The sequence below is a fragment of the Meriones unguiculatus genome, chromosome 8 (genome assembly GCF_030254825.1).
Source record: "Meriones unguiculatus strain TT.TT164.6M chromosome 8, Bangor_MerUng_6.1, whole genome shotgun sequence".
Lineage (NCBI taxonomy): Eukaryota > Metazoa > Chordata > Mammalia > Rodentia > Muridae > Meriones > Meriones unguiculatus.
The window spans coordinates 6,667,729-6,685,939 of record NC_083356.1 but is presented as its reverse complement, the minus strand read 5'-3'; the positions used below and the strand labels follow the sequence as shown (position 1 = coordinate 6,685,939).

Sequence of the window (18,211 nt, the reverse complement as noted above, 5' to 3'; positions counted from 1 at the left end):
GAGTGGGGGGAGGGGAGACTGAGAACAAGAGCAGGGGGAGGGTGTCTGGAGCATTTTTAGAACTGGCCTATGGCATAAATCTTGGTGTACAGTCAGGTCTTCTGAACTGTATTCTTCAATATATATTTTCCCACATCCATCCTTTCTCCACACTAAATGAAACCCCATTTCCTGGTGTCTGAGATGCTAGGGGCTCCTGCACGTTCTGTATGACAAATCACCTCCTACTCTCAACCTATGGCACAGCACCAATTTTCACCAGTTGTACATAAGTAACACTTTTAAAAGGCAAACATATGCTTAGAGAATCAAGACTACCTTTCTGCAATGAGCTGTGACAATGCCATTCCTTTTCATGCACTCCTATGTGTGACATGAAAAGACAGAGCAGACTGCAGAAAAGGTCTGGGGACTGCATGTATGTGCAGTTATCTTTGGGACAGCAACAGGGAAAGAGCCTAATACCCACAAGGGAAAAAGGGGCAAGTCTCAGAGCAGAGACTCAGTCTCGAGAGTTCTCTGGCTTCTAGCTTTCATTTTAGTCTTACTAAATCGGGTCTGTATAGGGTGAGTACTCTACCAACACGCCAAGCCCTTCTATTTACCAGGAAAACACCTGGTTCTTGACAGGGCTGATTCACTTCACTGCGAATATCTTTTATCGTAAAACAAACAAACAAAAACGAACTTTGGAGGCTGGAGAGATGGCTCAGTGGTTACAAACACTTGCTGCTCTTCCAAAGGTCCTGAGTTTAGTTCCCAGCAACCATATGGTAGCTCACAACCATCTACAGTGAGATCTAGTGTGCAGGCAGAATGCCCTATAAATAATAAATTTTTTAAAAAATACTGATTTGTATACTTACATGACAAAAGGCAGCATCAGATACCATTATAGATGGTTATGAGCCACGTGGTTGCTAGGAATTGAACTCAGGTCCCCTGGAAGAGCAGCCAGTGCTCTTAACTGCTGAGCCGTCTCTCTGGCCCTAGAATATCTTCTATCTTAAAATGCTTTCAAGCAGGGCTATTTTGTAATTTCTATTAGGAACACTTTAAATTTATCAGAATTTGTTCAAACTTTTCTTTTACATGGAAGAATTCTCATAAACATTTTGCAAAAAAAAAAAGGATATCTTAATAACAATTTCATACTTTCCATTAAGGGTCATCCAAAAGGTAATAAAATTCAGTTAATCTATGTGTTTATATGTGAGCTGATTTAATGACAGTATTCATTCCTGCGTATGTTTTCTGTAATTCAAGGATCCACTTCTATACTTCTTCCCCTGGCTATTTTTCTAGCCTTTTTTTTTTTAGTTTAAGGTTTTCAATACTGATCAGATTGACCTGATGTGATACATAAAACTGCATGATCATCTCAAGAGCCCCAAAGTCTCCCCAAGTACCCGAGTTCCCCTTTAACCTTGGTAGGAAAGATGGCAAAGACCTCCAGGCGCTCTGGTGCACAGCACACTTGGCTGAGCCGGCTCTCTTCAGGCGCCTCAGCGGGCAGGTCCCTTCACTGGCGGTGAACGCGGTGTTCCTCACTGTGACAAGCAGATCCTCTCCAAGGAGGATCACCTGTAGGAAGCACAGAGAGGCTCCACAATCTAGAAGGTAGGGATGGGCGGAGAATGGGCGTCCCTAAATTCTGGGTGGCTCCAGGGGGTGAGAGGACTGAGATCCTGAGAGTTTGACACACAGGTAAGAGTGAAAAAGATTAAAAAAAAATCCTTTGCAATTCCAAGGGGAGTGTTAAGAGTGAAGTGCAACAAGTCAGGCATTTCTTATGTCTGTGTCTGGTGACTCTGAAACGTGTCAGCAGTTGACAAACAGATCTATTCTGTGTCAGCTTACAGGGCAACAGGCAGGACCATCATCCTAACCATGAAACTGCTGTTCACTGAAAGTACCCTGCACCTGGAGAGACGGCGCAGTGCCTGAGAGCACTGGCTGCCCCTCAGGAAGACTTGGGTTCAATTTCTAGTACCCACACAGTGGCCCAGAACCATTTCTACAGTTCCTCGGGATCTGACACCATCTTCCAGCTTCCTAGGGCACCAGGCACAGAAAAGTGTAGACATACATGCAAGCAAAACACTATACATGCATAATTAAAAATAAAAACCCTACTCCTATTAAGTATAAAATGCATGGTATTTCACAATGGCTAATTTCAGCAAATGGAAGCATATTAGATCTAAGAATTGGACTTCCATGGGTTACTGGGTTCTTTTAAACCTATATAAGAATTATGAATACATATTTAGCATCACATTGGCTGTATGCAATGATTGCAAGGCTGAGCAGAGGTCATTCCAGGAAAGGAGGAGGTGCTTTCTTGTTTCTGACATGTGTTTAGTTTTTAGAAATACCCAGGACAGCTTCTCGCAGGAATGCCGGTCCTATAAGGCCAAGCACATTTAAAAGATACAAGAAAAGAATGTTAAATGTCCAGTAAGTATGGTAGAAAATAAGTGAAGCTTCACTTAGCCTTTTCCAAAATTATGTGACTACCTAATATTCCCTTAACTTAACCCTTAGACAACAGGTGAGGAACACTAACTTGATAATTTAAGAAGCACACTCTCCCGTGTTCCAAGGCACTGAAGACACAACTTCTAACTAACACTTTCACATTTTTAGAAAACATTGAAAACTGAACTTATAAGTTCTTTAGGAATAGTCTGAGGTGTGGGTTAAAGACTGGCGAGTACAAACAGACCATCCCAGACCCCACAGCTACACGCAGCTCTGAGTTAGGCTGCATGAAGTCAGAAATGGCCTGAGATTGAAACACAGGCGATTCAAAACATTTCATCAAAATCTGCTGCTCTGAATACAGCGAGACATGGCAGTCGGAGCACACTTTGCTTACTGAGTTCTTACTCATAAAGGCAGATATTGCAAGCACTTCTGCCCACTGTTTACACCGTCTCTGTTGCTCTGAAATTTAAGATAGCACCTCATCTTTTCTCTTGATGCAAGATAGAACTCTGTCTTTACATACTCAAACTGATAAAGGACCCCCCACCAAAAAAAAAGCAAGATAAAAAGGTGAATATTCCCTTTTCCCTAAAGGTGCAAAAAATGAGATAAACTCACATTCTTTAAGATGGCCCTTTCTATAGTATTTGAAACAAGAAATATTGTCAGATATTTGGGTGCTGTTGTATCCTCTGAAAATAACACAATTTAAAGGTCTGTAATTTTGGTTAGTTGCCTGGCTTAATAATTGTGGCCTTGTTGATATTTAATATAATCAACTTACTTCTAAAAGTGTCTTTGACAACTTAATATGGGAGAAAAAAAACATCACATCTTTTCTTACAAATACATTACAGTTCACACACAGTTTTTGGTTCTACATTTTATTTAAAGACTTTAGATTATTTCATCTTTTTAAACTTGCAAAAAAAAAAAAAAAAAAAAGACATCATTTAGCTACATAACAAAGCCACTCAAACAGGCACTTGTCCAGACCCAAAACCTACTCATCTCAATGAACTCATACACAGAATAGTCATTCTGAAGCTGTGGAGCTTTGCTTTGGATTTTATACTATCAATTACACTTTTATGAACTTACCCATCACAAAGAAAATAACAACCACCTCCCCAGTTCATGACAAGGTTAAAACTAGAAAGAGGATCAGCTCTGTACTCCTCACGACTCATGTGTCATTTACCTGTGTTCTGTCCTTGTCACCCAATACACCCATCCTTGTTCTCCTTACTGCATGCGCTCACCTGTCCATTTGTCTGCATGTGTACATTACAAGCCAGGATCCATACATGAGGCACAACTTTTCTTCTTTTCTGAAACTGGGTGTCCTTTGTATAACGTGTACATTCTAAGTCTATCCATTTCTCCACAAACTTTGTGATTTCATTTTTCTTTAGACTTGAGGAATATTCCATCTTATTTATGCACTAGATCGTCTTCTGATTAATAACAACTGCTTTGTCGAACAACAAATGTGTGACACATTAGTGCTGTGTTTCTCAACCTGTGGGTCATGACCCCTTTGGGAGCTTGAAAGACCCTTTCACCAGGCTCACATATCCGGTATCCTGCATATCAAATATTTACTTACGATTCATAGCAGTAGCAAGATTATAGTTATTAAGTAGCAATGAAATGATTGTATGGTTGATCGTCACCACACCATGAGGAACTGTACTAATGGGTCACATTAGGAAGGCTGAGAACCAGAGTTAGAGGAACCTCTTTCTTTCTCTAGATTCTTCAGCAGCGGAAACCACTGTGTTCACTTATGGTCATCCTCGTCTCCTTCTCAAAATCATTAACTACACGAATCTCCTCAGGCTGTTGGCGAGTTCTTGATCACAAACAACTGTAAAAAACACTCGCTTTCGGAGGAGCTAAAATGTCTAACAGTCCTTAACTCTTTCTGTTGTGGGTATTACATAATACTGTCATTCTTACTGAGGCTGTGGCAATATTCTGTTCAGCGCAGGGTCGTTGCCCTTATCTGCATTAACCAATTGGCTTCCTCTGCCAACTCATTCAGATAGAATGCTTCTTCCAAATTAGGCTCCATGCTGAGCACAAGCGGACGGTGAATATGTAAAACCACCTCACCCGGAGGCCCCCAGTGAAGAGCCAGGTTACAGATCTAAGTACAATTAGTAAGAAGACATTTTGTGTGCAAGAGCTGACTCAAGGACATTGGCAAAGTTTTTATTATAGGCCTGGAACAGCATTTTGCCATTGAGAATCATTAGGGTCTATAGTTTGAGGAGATTATTAAAAGAGATTAAAAAGTTCTACAGATATATTTGAAGTCTTTGCCATGCCTCTCAAAAAAAACCTTAAATTACAACATCTAGTTGGGATTCTACTAAAACTAAAATTAACCATAATAACATTTTTCTTGTTATTTTTCTCCATAGTTGGTGGAAATAGGGTATTTTTAAGTGAAAAATACTTCACTGCATACACATGCACACACTAACAAAATCTTCATCAACTAGACTAGAGTCTTTTTTTAAGGGCCTCCACATAAGGGAGGCTCTCCAGCTTTTCAGGACCACTCCTCAGGCACTGGAGTTTCTGCCCTGGATGCGCTTTAAGATGTCATCTCACCATTAAACAATTTCGGTAATCTAGAATGCTGCCTGACATTGTGCACCAGAGGCGCCAGATGTGGTCCAGTCCGCATGAAGTCCTTCAGTGCTGAAGATGACCCAGTGGGCTTGGACCTCATCTCAGACTTCCTGGTAGGGAGTAGCTACCCCATGCTTTATACATGACCAAGCAAGTTTCCAGATCTACTTCAGGAGAGTCCATCAAGAATCAACTAAAATTTGGATTTTGTTTGTTTGCTTTTAGCTTTTGAGACAGGGTTTCTGTGTAGCCTTGGCTGTCCTGGAACTCACTTTGTAGACCAGGACGGCCCAGAACTCAGCGATCCGCCGGCCTCTGCCTCCCTCAGTGCTGAGATTACATACAGGGCCGAGCCGCTGCACCCAGCCAGTGTTGCCTCCGCCATGGTTGGCAGGTCTCAGGTAAGTGTAGTCCAGCCTCCCTGCTTCACACTCTTTGAGGCTCTGAGGCAGATCTATGACTCTGAAAACCTTTCTGCAAGGAACATGGTCACATTCTTCTTGAAAAATAAACCTGTTCTTGAGGGCTGGTCCCTGCACAAGAGAAGGCAGGACTGTAGATCTTTCATAGGAGGAGACTGGCAAACAGTCGCCACCACAGTGACACGGACAGGGCAAACAAGAGAGCCACTTCCTGCCACCTGCCTTAGACCACTGGGGCTGCTGCTGTGACAAAAATGCCAGCCTGTACTGCTTATAAACAGAAATTTGCTCTTCCCAATTCTCAAGGCTTGGCAGTCCAAGATCAGAAATGGTAGACGTGTGTCCAGGGAAGACCAATTTACCAGGCGGCAGTGTTTTTGCTGTGTAACTCAGGAGAAGGGGTGAGTCAGCCCAGGGGCACTTGTGGAAGGGCCCTAACTCACAGAGCTCTGCTCTCGTAACCTAATTTCTGAAGACACCCTCATGCCTCTTAACACCTTCCCCTGTAGGTTCTCAGCGCAGGGCTTGGGGGATGCATGGACACACAAACATCCAGACCACAGCATCAACCTGGCCTCCGGAACATTCTGGGCTTGTTTTCAAGCGTCAATAAGTCTAAGCAAAACTTCCTTTATGGGGAGTGTGTGGGGGGAGACAAAAGGACCTATGTCACTTATATTATTGGCTGTAAAAGCTCAAGTTAAAACAATAATCCTGTAAATGATGGCCCTGCTATCAATTGCCACAGAACAATAAATATCAAGGGAGAAACCTTATCATACTAGTGCCTCTCCTGAATATGGAGAGAAGCAGGTAAAATCTCCTTATACTCAGAACATGGCACTGGATTCTTAGGATAACGTTTACAGGAAAACACGGAACAGCTCAGACTTAGCATTTGATGTATCTGAATTCTTGTCCGGTGCTATGTGAGCTGGGCTTCGGCCTGATCTCGTGTGAGAGCGCCAGCTCCATCTCCTGTCTTCTAAGGAGCAGAGCAGTGGAACTTACAAAGCTATCTACATCATTTGCTGAGCCCATGCTCACCATAACCATGGACTTTTGGCCTCTGTGCCCTCCTGTGGGAGCAGGGACTAGGAAAACCATAAATTTGGAAAAAAATAACCTTCTAATCATGTGAGGGCATACACTATCATGGTGAGATTGAAAAAAAAATAAGCGAGGCAACAGGAAGCTTAATAGGGTTTTCCTCCGGATCTGCTGACTTCTGAGAGGATGGCCAACTGTACTATGCTCCCACCAGTAGCCAGCCAGGGAGAGAGGCATGCTCATACTGGCAAGGATGAGGCCTCAGTCATTACAGACAAAACCAACCCAACCCAACCCCAAAACGACTAATTTTTTTCCTATCTTTTTTTTTTTTTGCCAATTTGCACTGGACTAAACCTAAGACTTTAAGTCTGTGGGTTGCTGTCTTTTGGATATTCAGCAGTTATAAAACTGTACACAGCACCATAGTGAAGCTAAGAACTGTTAACCTATGTAGATGCAGCAGTATGGTGTGAAAATGTTATATGCAGGTTGTATATAACAAACAGTTTTTTTCTGGCACCTTAGAAAAGAAAGCTTTAGCAATGTCCATGCAGATTCTAAGATAATGTATTAGCTAAGAAGTCTTGCAATGTATAGTGAATAATTTTCAAATTATTTAATAATTCCTTAAAGATCTCTTAGTCTACTCGTCCATAATCCCATTTTTATTTGGTTATTTTCTGCCACTTTCATGGGCTTTAAGCAGAATCATTATTCTGCTTAGACCTTTAAATACTTTTCTTTAAATTATAAATATTTTAGATAAATATATCATTTGTGCACAACATTTACTTATCAGCTAATCTGACACCAGGAACTGGATTTTACTAGCAAAATAGGGGGAACATTTACTGGAAAGAGCATTGCTTTGGGACCATGAAGCATACAGTAAACTGTTCATATTTTATGAATGAGCTCAAAGTTAAGTCTAATGTGTTAGACTTAACTTTGAGCCTAAGTATTAGAGTTGGAAGAAGTACATTTACTTTCGAATATGCCCCCTTTCCATCTTTAACAGGAACTGGACCAGGGGAGATTTTTGTTTGTTTGTTTGTTTGTTTTGCAAGCTAGGATTTCTCTGTGTAACCATGGCTGCTCTGGAACTGAAGCTGCAGTCCAGGCTGGTCTGACTCAGAGATATGCCTACCTGCACCTCCAGGGTGTTGGCATTATAGGTGTGAGCCACAACCAACTGGCATCAAAGGAGAAAACCTTAATTTAAATATGATGTAGTAGACACCAAGGCTGGGTATGGTGGCGCATGCCTTTAATTCCAGAAATCAGGGAGGCAGAGGCAGGCAATAGCTGTGAGTTCAAGGCTAACTTGGTCTGCAACCGGAGTCTAGGATAGCCTAGGCTATACACAGAAACGCTGTCTTGAAAACCAAAACCAAACAAACCAACCAACTGACCAACCAACCAACCAAACAAAAAGTCATGGTAGATGCTCACTAGTCCTCTACCCATAAACACATGGAGCTGTTGATTTTAAGCATCAAGAATTAATTGCTGTGAGGATCTAAAAACTCCATAAGGGCACATCAATCATTTACACATTTGAACTTGGGCGTGTTTTAAAGACACTGTGGTGGACACCTATAAGCACCTGGGTGAACAAAGCAGAAAGACCACAAGTTTCAGCAAAAGCTTGAGCAAGATTGTCTCAAGAAACAACAACAAAAAAAACAAAACTGCACACGGGGTACAGATCAGTTGCCAGAGTGCTTGTCTATCACATAGGAAGCTCTGGGTTCAAGCCCCCACAGAAAAGAAAAACACCACAGCAATACATCAAACACCAACACACACACCAACCATCCCCCAAAACCAACCCCCCCCCCAAAAGCACAAAACAACCTATAAGATTTACTATCACTATAGTTACAGTGCCAATTAAGGCCAGCTGTGCGGACGCACCCCTGTAATCCAGCAATTGAGCAGCTGAGTCGAGATAATAGAGTTCAAGGCCAGCAGGAAGACCTGGCCACACCGCTGGAAGCACTTTGTTGAATGTCACCCATCCATCATCCATGAACACAACATACAGTGTCACTACATTCTTACGTATCTTCAGGCATCCCCAGTCAAAGAATGCTGTTCATTAATGCAATCCTTTATACATACCTTTTCCAGGGGGGTAACCAAAATAACGGCTAGGTGCTTTTCACATGAACTTTCAACAATCTACTGCAGGTAGCTCTTTACGAATACATGTCTGCTGGCTGTAACTGTTTCAGCTTGGTAAACTTTGTGGTTTTCCTTAGCTAACACTTCAAAATGCTTTTTTTTTGCAGGAGGCCAACACCCCTTAAAACAGAAAGAGAATGAATGGGCAGTGATCTCCTAAGTTTCCTGTCTTGTTTTTGTCAGGAAGCTTCAACTCTGTGCCTGCTCTAGAGCCCTCTAAAATAACCATGCCCGTGGAGTCCTTTTCCCCAGGAAAATGCAAATGAACACATCCTGTTTCACAAGCCTCACAGACACTTCCAACTTACACAGGATTGATGTCATCAATCATGCCTACGGAACAAACCAGCTCTCACCTCAGCACCCTGAGCTCTGGAGGTTCTGGGTGGGTTACAATAGAGATGCACCAGAAGGGTTGGGTCCCGACCCCTTTGTACTAAGGAGCGCTGTCCTCAGTTCTGAGCTCTCTGTGCAGTTACTGAGGAGTGCAGCAGGTAGCCCTGAGTTTGCAAACCGTCCAGTGGGTGCAGGATGTTGAGTCTCTTAGCTAGCTGGGAAGATACTGCTATTTCAAGTCTTAGAAATCCACACAGAAAACAGAGGTAGGGAAGGAAGGAGCCTATGTACAATCAATGCACCCGAATGGCACAGTCATTGCTTTACTCCTGGTTCTGATGGTCCCGACTTAATGCAGCTGAAAAACAACCAGCATTAGCAAATGGCAATGTTGGGGCAGTCTGTTCAGGGGCAAGACGGCGAAGTTCCAAATATTCCAAAGAACGGGAAGCTCCTCTTTTTATTTCCAGAGAAACGGGGCCACCATTCAACCTCTTATTAACCCCAGAGCTCTAAGCAAGAAATATCTTGAAATAGGGTTCAAGGGAACAAGTCAGAAACAGAGCTGACCCGTGCTGCCTCTTACTGTTATCAGTATTGAGAACAGAGGGAGTTTGACTTAAAAACATCTTACAGTTCTCTGAAAGCTGCACTTTTGTTTACGGTGGATGTCACTGAGTTTCCCTTTTGATACTATAGATGAACAGGCCATTAAGGTCTGGAGAAAGAGTTAAGTACATTCAATTGTAAGTCAATACCACTCTAACGCATGCAGTGAAAGGAAAAACTATAGCTCTCTATGAAGGCTGTCACAGTTTCATCAGCTTCATTCCCGTTACTGTTTTGCCAACATGGCTTCCATCTCCTTACCTTTTACACCTAGTCAAGAATTAAGTTTGCATTAAATACAAAATTAATGTCTTTGGATTTAATTAATAACAAAGTGCAATGTAGAGAGGAATCAATGTAGCAAAAATTGAAGCAAAAAATAAAATTCATTGAAACAATGCTCACTAGTGTGTGTATTTGTGTCTGCAAGCACAATACTCCCTGAGCAATCCCCTGCAGTTTCCTTAAATAAAGTTAATTATTAGACTCTTATGGATCTGCGTTTTCAGAGAATATGATTTAAGTGCTTATTATGAACAATACATTTTGAATAAACAGTAACCCCAACTGTGATCCCAATGCTGATATGCCATGATGCCATTTTATACAGAATTATATTTGTCCCGAAAAAGAACTTGATTTATCTTGTCTGTTTCGGCCTCACAATGTAGCTCTGCCGTGGTGGAACTCACAATCCTATCTTGGTATCCTAGGCTGAGATTACAGCTAAGAGCTCCAACCCTGCTTGGAACCGAATTCTGAATGTAACTCTATGTTAAAAGATTCTACTGAAGTATTAAAAATTAAGAAGCCTCTGGTGTAAATATTTCATTCCAGCCCTCTAAAGCTGGCAGCTGGGAAACACCGGCACCGGAACGCACTCTTCTGGAGGGTCAAGCTGTTCTTCCCGCTCCACCTCCTGATCAAGCCAGGCATTTAACGGCTGTTTACTCAGTGGGTTTGTAATCTACACTGACAATAAATAGCTGCCTGGCTTAGTAGTTATGCCCTCCAAATATACATGTTATTAAATAGAATAAGCAAAGTATTAAAATGCTAAACTGTATAATAAGTGGTTTCAGTGATCCAAAAATAAATAATTAAGATTGCATAAATGTATTATATCAAACCTGTAACTACTTGAAAAAAAATCAGGATTAGAGAAGTGACCTAAACATCGGAGGCCAATGCACTCTGCCAAAGCTCCTGGGAACGCTAGGGCTAGGGTGTATTATTATAAATGCCTACAATTTAATATTTTAGTTAAACCATTAATTTTTTTCAAATTGAAAATGATTATTTACTTTTAAATAAAACCACACTGTTTTAGTATAAAGCCTAACTTCTAACGTCTAGAGAAAATGAACAAAAATCTCCCAGAGCGTACCAGATCCTTCTGTGTCAAATCATCTGGAAACCTGTCAACTGAAGATTCAGGAGTCTACCTATATTAAAACTGTCCTACTCTGTAGGATCGATCCTTTCCTTGCCTTTAGAAAGCTGTTATTCTGTTAAGACTCACCATCAGGAGGGTAAGGACACACCTATTATTTGAAGTTGCAATCAAATTTTCAAACAAGACAAGTTGGCACGCAAGCACAACTACAGCAGGTTCCAGCAAAAGCAGCAAACCACAAAAGCATTCTCAGGTCTCACGAAGAGTACTCTTAATGTTCTCTTCAAAGAAATACCAATTTGACTGCAAAAGCCTTGTTCAACCAACCAAACCATTTCTGGTGACCTTAGAGAAACTGAAAATCCAAAAATTGAGTTAACATGCCCAATTCCTTACTAAGTTATTTCATCCCTTGAAATCACGTACCTCACATGCTTAATTTGAAGTTGGGTATTTTTTTTTTTTTAAAGTGTCATTGAAAAAGAACTTCTACCATAATTCTAAATGAAGCAAACAGATGGTATGAGACAAAGATTCACATAACAGGAGTCTTTGACTAGGCTTTGCAGTGACTATTAAAAAAACAAAACTCTTTGCATTTCTCCTATCATAACGTCTTTATCACATTTCTCACCATAACAGTAAGCTGTACTGAGGTTTGGACAACGTTCACTCTTGCTGTACTGTTTAAGGGGATGATTTTCATTAATGTTTGAAAGCTCTGAGCTACACTGTACTTTACAACCAATTAGTTAGAGAATAGCTATTGTAGAACTGTCAGCACGTCTCTACCATGTCTTGCCTAGGCTCCACCTGCTCTATGCTGCCCACTATCGGAAATGCATTTCGATACTATGAAACGTGATACTATCCACTGGGGTTACTCTAGCACAAAAAGCATGAAAACATTCTCTGGCTGTTTGGGTGAGTGCTAAGATTCCGGATCCTTGCAAGAGATAAAGACTGACTAGGAGTAACTGTCAAACGTGAAGGACGCCAGTAGGAACAGGCGGGAGCAGGAGCTATTCTGGTGTTCGATGGGACAGTAGCATTAGCAGGGCAGAGGCTGAGGTGTGGACGTTCAGGGAGGAGCAGTCTGCAGAAGGACTGTACTCAGAAGGAACTATGAAGGTGCCGTCATAACATCTCAATAGACAACAGAAACATGCAAGTACAATGACTGATGCAACTGGAAGATGGCATATAAACTCAGCTCGTGGAAGGTATATTTGTTCTATCAGGTAATTCGCCTCTTTCCCTAAGTCTCTCCCTTTCAAGCAAATAACCACTAATGGTTAATTTTTGTCTCACATTTTTCTTTTCCTAATCCCAGGAAAAGTGATCTGCTAACGCCAACCTTTGTTTGCTTTCACTTTAATCAGAGCATCGCCAAAGCGTTAAGAATTTAAATTCTATCCATCAGTACATCTAGGACTCCATCTTGAGGATCACACCTCTTTACAGAAAGTGATCCTAACATTCTTGAAACGGCACGAAAAGGTTAGGTTCCCTCCAAGCCCTTAGCCTTACGATAATCTGTTCTGAAAAGCAAAATTGGTATAGGTAAGTGTGTGGCCACACACACACACACACAAACACACTCGCAGCATTCGATGGCTTCAAAAACAGCAACCTCTCCTTGCATAGTGCAAACATGTCATCCTTCCATTTTGCTCCTGGACTTGAAAATCAAAGCCAACCAGGCCGTGGCAGGCCTATTTACATTTTTTTCTTAAAAGCATCACTACAGAAAACTGCAAGGGTAACATTCTGCCCTCCATTTTAAACATATTGGTGCAAAACACGTCTCCGAGGTCCACCTACAGACACCAACAACATACAGTCCCGGGTTCTGCTCCGACGACTTAAATGTCAGGGCTCGTGCCTCCGTTCCCACAGTTGCCCTGCTGCAGGCAGCCGGGCTCCGGCGGCGGCCAAACGCTCCCACCGGGCCGCCTGGGCCGCCACCGCGCCTCGGGGCTCCCGGAGCCCGGGCCTCGGCGGCCCGCGACGCACACGGTGGGGGACAGCGGACGCCCCGGTCGGTCCTCGTCCCTCCGGAGCCCGGCCCGCCGTCACCCCGCCGCGAGCCCGCCTCGGCCTTCCGCCACCGTTACCCCCGCGGCCTCGCGGCTCCCGTGGAGAAGATGGAGAGGACGGGGAAGGAGGAAGCGGAAGGGGCGCCGCGAGCCGCCGCGGTCGCGGAGCGCGGTCCCCGCGGGCTCCGTCCCCCGCGCGCGGCCTCCCCGCTCGGACGCCTCTTCGGCGGAGCTGCTCCGCGCCGACCGACCAGTCGCCGGGCGCAAGATGGGGCCGGGGGGCGGCCGGCGGCGGCTCCATGGGCGCCGCCATTTTGTGAGGCGCCGCGGAGCGCGGCCGTGTGTGTAATGGTTGAAGAGAGCGGCCCCCTCCAGGGAATCCCCGGCGCTGACGGTTACGCAAGGGGCCGTGCGCAAGTGCCGCGCGCAGGGAACCCGCACGGCCCGGCCGCCCGCCCGCCGGCCTCGAGGCGCCCGGGGAAGGGGCCGCCGGCCCGGCCCGGCCTCCCCGCCCCGGCCGCTCGCCCGCAGCCCGGCCGGGGTCCCCGCCCCTCGCCAGGCTTGCGAGACACTCACTGGTCCTCGGGTGTCAGGCATCTCCTAGCCACACCTTACTCCGACCCCGGCTCGAGACGAGACAAACTTTCCCTGGGAAATAAATCCGTTTCCTCGAGCGAGCGCCGGCAGCAGCCTGCTCCGCCGCCTTACATAACCCCTCCTGCCCCCTCGCCGCCGGGCGGGTGCTCCCGCCGCGGAGCCCCCCTGGGCGAACCCGCCGGGCTCCGAGCGCCGTGACCTTGGCCCGGTGACTCTGCCCGTGCTGGCCGTCTCTGAAATGGGAGCGCGGGCCCCGCCGGGGGAAGACGTGCCTAACGTTTGCAGGCGGGGGAGGGCCCCGACGCCCCGGCGAGCGGACGCACATTTATAGGTGGTTGTTTTTGTGAGATAAATTTTGAATTCCCTATTTGCATCTTTTTTTAAAAAAGGGGAGCATCGCTCCGGAGCTCCAAAGGATCACGTTTTGCCCTCCATGTTTTAAGGTGCCGCCGCCCGACACAAACGCGATCCCCAAAGTTGCCGAGGCTGTTTCCTCCGTGTTGGCCTGACCCCGGTTCGGAGCCCCGGGGCGGCCGAACAGGGGGGCGGACCGGGAGCCCCGCTCCGTCTGCTCGGAAAGTAGGGCAAGCGCCGGCGCCCCCTCTGACGTACAGTTGGTCAGAGGGAGCGGACGGCCGCGGCACGGAGAGCGTGCTGGTCGGGCCCGGCCGGGCCGCGGCCGCCGAGCTCCCCGCCGGCCCGAGCCCGGAGCCTCCGCGCCGGCCCCGCCGCCGGGAAACCGCCGGTAGCGGCCGTTTCCCCGCGCCGCCGCCGCCCCCGCCCCCCGCGCTTTGTGTGCGTGTGAAGTGCGCCGCACATTGCAGAGGAGCCCTAAGCCGGGCGGGCCGAGCCTATTGTTCCCCGCGAGGAGCGGCGGCGGCCGCGCGGAGCCAGGCGCAGTGCCGCGGCCGGCCCTCGGGGGGCGCTGCGCGGGCGCGGGCCGCCCGGCCGTGGCGGCGGCTGACAGGGAGGCCGGCCGGCGGGCGGGCAGGCCGGCGGGCAGGCGCGCAGCGGCTCGGCTGCCGCCGGAGCCCGCGCCCGGGGACGCCCGGGCCGCCGCCGCTGCCGCCACCGCCGCCGCCGCCGCGCGTGAATGTGTGCGAGGGCCCCGCGGAGCCGCGGCCCGGATCCACGCTGTCACCCCGCTCTCCACAAGCCACCACACAGACCTCCCCCTCCCCACGCGGCCCCGCCTGCCCCGGCCCCGCCGCGCCGCCGCCGCCGCCGAAACTCCCAGGCCTGCGGCCGCCCGGGCCCCTCGCTCCGCTCGCCCGGCCCCCCGGCCGGCTCGCGCGCCCCCGGCCGCAGCACCATGTTGAATCGCGTCCCCGGGCCGAGCCGCCGCCAGGGCCGGCGGCGCTGAGAGGCGGCAGGAGCCCGGGCCGCGGGAGGCGGCCAGGCAGGGTGGGGGCCGCGCTCGGCCCGCGGCTCCGCGCCCGGCCGCCCGTCGCCCGGCCCTCTAGTTTCGCTCCCGTTTCTTTAAACTTTTTTAGAAATTCCCCTCCCTCCGGCCCTGCGCTCCCCCTGGCCTCCCGCTCCCTCCTTCCCCTCCTCCTCGCCTCCTCCCCCTCCCTCCTCCCTCCCTGCGCCGCCGCCGCCGCCGCCGCCGCCGCCGCCGCCGCCGCCGCCGCCGCCGCCGCCACCGCCGGCCCATGACTGAGCCCCGCCACCGCCGGCCGAGGAATGGGCTCCGGGCGCTGGTAGGGAGCGCGGGGAGCGGGGGCCGCGTCTGAGGCGCGATCGGGGTTCTTCGGGAGACCTCCCTTCGGCAAAATAATGGCAAACTCGACGGGGAAGGCGCCTCCGGACGAGCGGAGGAAGGGACTGGCTTTCCTGGACGAGCTGCGGCAGTTCCACCACAGCAGAGGGTGAGAGCAGGACCGGGGGGGCAGCGCCGGGGCGAGCCGGGGCGAGCGGGGCCCGCGGCGGGCGCGGGGTCCCGGTGACAAGTGCGGGGCTTTCTGTCGCCCGCAGGTCGCCGTTTAAGAAGATCCCTGCGGTGGGTGGGAAGGAGCTGGATCTTCACGGGCTCTACACCAGAGTCACTACTTTAGGCGGATTCGCGAAGGTGAGTGGAAGTTTTAATTTGTATTTCCCTCTCGCCGGCCTGCTCGGAAAAGTGTGCTCCGGCCCGGGAGCGGGCGCCCGGGGCCGGGGGGGCCCGGGTGGGCGGGGGGCGGCCGGCGGGGCGCTCGGCGTCCCCGGGGCTCGCCGCCCGCGGCACGGAGGCGGCCGGCGGCGGCGGGGCTGTTTTCGGCCTGGTGGCTCGCGTGCGCGCGGCGGGCGCGGGGCCGGGCGGGCGGGCGGTGCGGCCCGGCAGCGGGGAGCGCCCCGGCCGCCGTCCGGCCGGCCCCGCGGGGTCTGAGCGGCGCGGCGGGGAGCGCGGGGTGCCCGCCCGCCCGCCCGGCCCCGCGCCCGCCCGCGAGTCAGCGCCGCCGCCGCCGCCGCCGCCGCCGCCGCCGCCGCTGCCGCTCTAGCACAGGCGGAGACACAGAGACACACAGACTCTGAGCAGTTTTCGTGCAACTCAAAATTAGCGCGGGCAGGTTTAACATCGATAATCGGCTGCGAAATGATCCCGGCGGCCGGGGGCACAGCCTCGGCCCGCTCGCCCTGGCTTTCCACAGCTAACAAAAGAAAGCAGGACCTGTCTGCAAATAGCCATCTTAGGCTTCAAGGCTAGGCAGAAGCTGTAGGCCTCAAAGAAGGGCCTATGGAGATGGATAGATCTGGGAGCGGGATCGGAGTCGGCCCCGGCCCCGGGGCCCCCCCAGAGTCCGCGGACGTCGCTGTCCGGAGCAGTATTGATCCTTTTGAACTTTTTTTTTGTCTTTCTTTAGTGTAAACGGACCGCGTTGAGATTTAAAAGGGGGCGACAGAGGGACTTGCGATTGGTTATTGTCCGGGCTTCAAAAACAAAACAAACCCACCAGCCACCCCCCCCACCCCCAAAACAAAACAAGTGCTGCCAAATACAGGGCTCTCCGGTGAAAACACAGTGATTGAAGCAGCCCTTGGCTCAGTAACTCTTGTGGTTCGACCCCAGGCACCCACTGATCCTTAGGTGTCAGGAGATCTCTGCAGATGGGCATTTAGGTCCCAAGTTAGGGTAGGTTTTTCTTGGATTGGGCACTTTCAGACAAGTGTGCCTGTGTTTTTAACAGGTTTCTGAGAAGAATCAGTGGGGAGAGATTGTTGAAGAGTTCAACTTTCCCAGAAGTTGTTCTAACGCTGCCTTTGCTTTAAAACAGTATTACTTGCGGTGAGTAGTGGTGACTTTTCCACGGTATTTGCAAACGAGGGACTTAGGGGCGATTCAACAACAACATTTTGGCTCTGAACAGTTTCCAAGCCCTTGTTAATTCCGGGGTGAGAAGCATTTACTGTCAATAAAGTGAGGCGGTAGGAGGCTGAAGTTTTTCCTCACATTCAAATACGGTCATTTACATTTCTCATACAAAGTCAATACAGGTGACAACCCATATCCTATCTTGTAAACATTCTTTTGTGACATTGTTATTGACTGCTCCGTGGTCACCGAGGGCCAGAGAAGATGATGCTTAGTAAAAGACTTGAGATACTTAATGAAACTTTGTAACCTGTGGGAAGCTTTTTTTTTTTTTTTACCCCCTTCTTTCTTTGGAAAGTCCTTAACCCTCTACAGTTCTGGCTTTCTGGATTTTTTTGTTTGTTTGTTTGTTTGTTTGTTTTTATTTTTATCTTCGAAGGAAAACTTATTGCTTGGAACTGTTATTACTCAGTGAGTCTTCAGTGGATATTTTTTACATAAATAATATAATGCATATACCTTGGATGACAGGGCTTGCTTTTTGGCCTCTCCTTGTTACTGAATTTCTGAGAAACTTAAAAATATTCAGTATCTTTTGGAAAATGGGGATTGTGTGAAACCAGGCACTATGGTTGGAATTTTCTTTCTTTTTATGTTCTGACTGCTTACTCAAGAAAGTAAATTTCTTACTTTGTTTATTTTTTAGTCTATATAATTTAGTCTATATGATGTATTTTGTGACTTTTAGGGTTTTTTTTCTCACATGTTTTCTTCTATAGATACTTTCATATTGTACTTTATTTTGAATGCAATCTTTATTTTTGTTTGATCACCCAGTGTTCTTAGTTATTTAAAATTAAAATATTTCTTAATATTTCTAACAAATGTTGGTAATGGCGGTATTACAAGATTAGCCTTTGTTTTATTGTTGTAATGTAGCCCCTTCATAATCTGAGCTCTGTGTTGCTTCAGAAGCACTAGTTGCTCTGGGTAGCGCTCAGGGTTCTGAAATGGGAAACAGGGTACTTGCACAGGTGTACTTTCTATTGGCTGCCTTAGATTGACTTCAGACTTGACGCTGAAGAGTTCACAGAGCCTGGTAGTTACTGAATTCCATAGGAACTCTAAAAAATACCTGGTGTGTGTGTGT

General features: G+C 47.9%; 2 protein-coding genes across 2 annotated transcripts in view; both read left to right on the top strand.

Annotated features, from left to right (window-relative positions):
* Positions 1 to 11,975: 11,975 nt before the first annotated feature.
* On the top strand, positions 11,976 to 13,970 carry LOC132655954 (collagen alpha-1(I) chain-like). Its single transcript, XM_060390501.1, has 2 exons — positions 11,976 to 12,060; positions 13,036 to 13,970. Exons 1-2 carry the CDS (start codon positions 11,976 to 11,978, stop codon positions 13,968 to 13,970), a joined length of 1,020 nt encoding a protein of 339 aa, XP_060246484.1.
* Positions 13,971 to 15,375: 1,405 nt separating this feature from the next.
* Positions 15,376 to 18,211, top strand: part of Arid2 (AT-rich interaction domain 2) — a 125,451-nt gene continuing 122,615 nt past the window's right edge. The window contains exons 1-3 of the mRNA XM_021632837.2: positions 15,376 to 15,640; positions 15,747 to 15,840; positions 16,937 to 17,034. Coding sequence (XP_021488512.1) covers positions 15,549 to 15,640; positions 15,747 to 15,840; positions 16,937 to 17,034 — 284 coding nt within the window. The 5' untranslated portion in view covers positions 15,376 to 15,548. The remainder of the gene's footprint in view (positions 15,641 to 15,746; positions 15,841 to 16,936; positions 17,035 to 18,211) is intronic.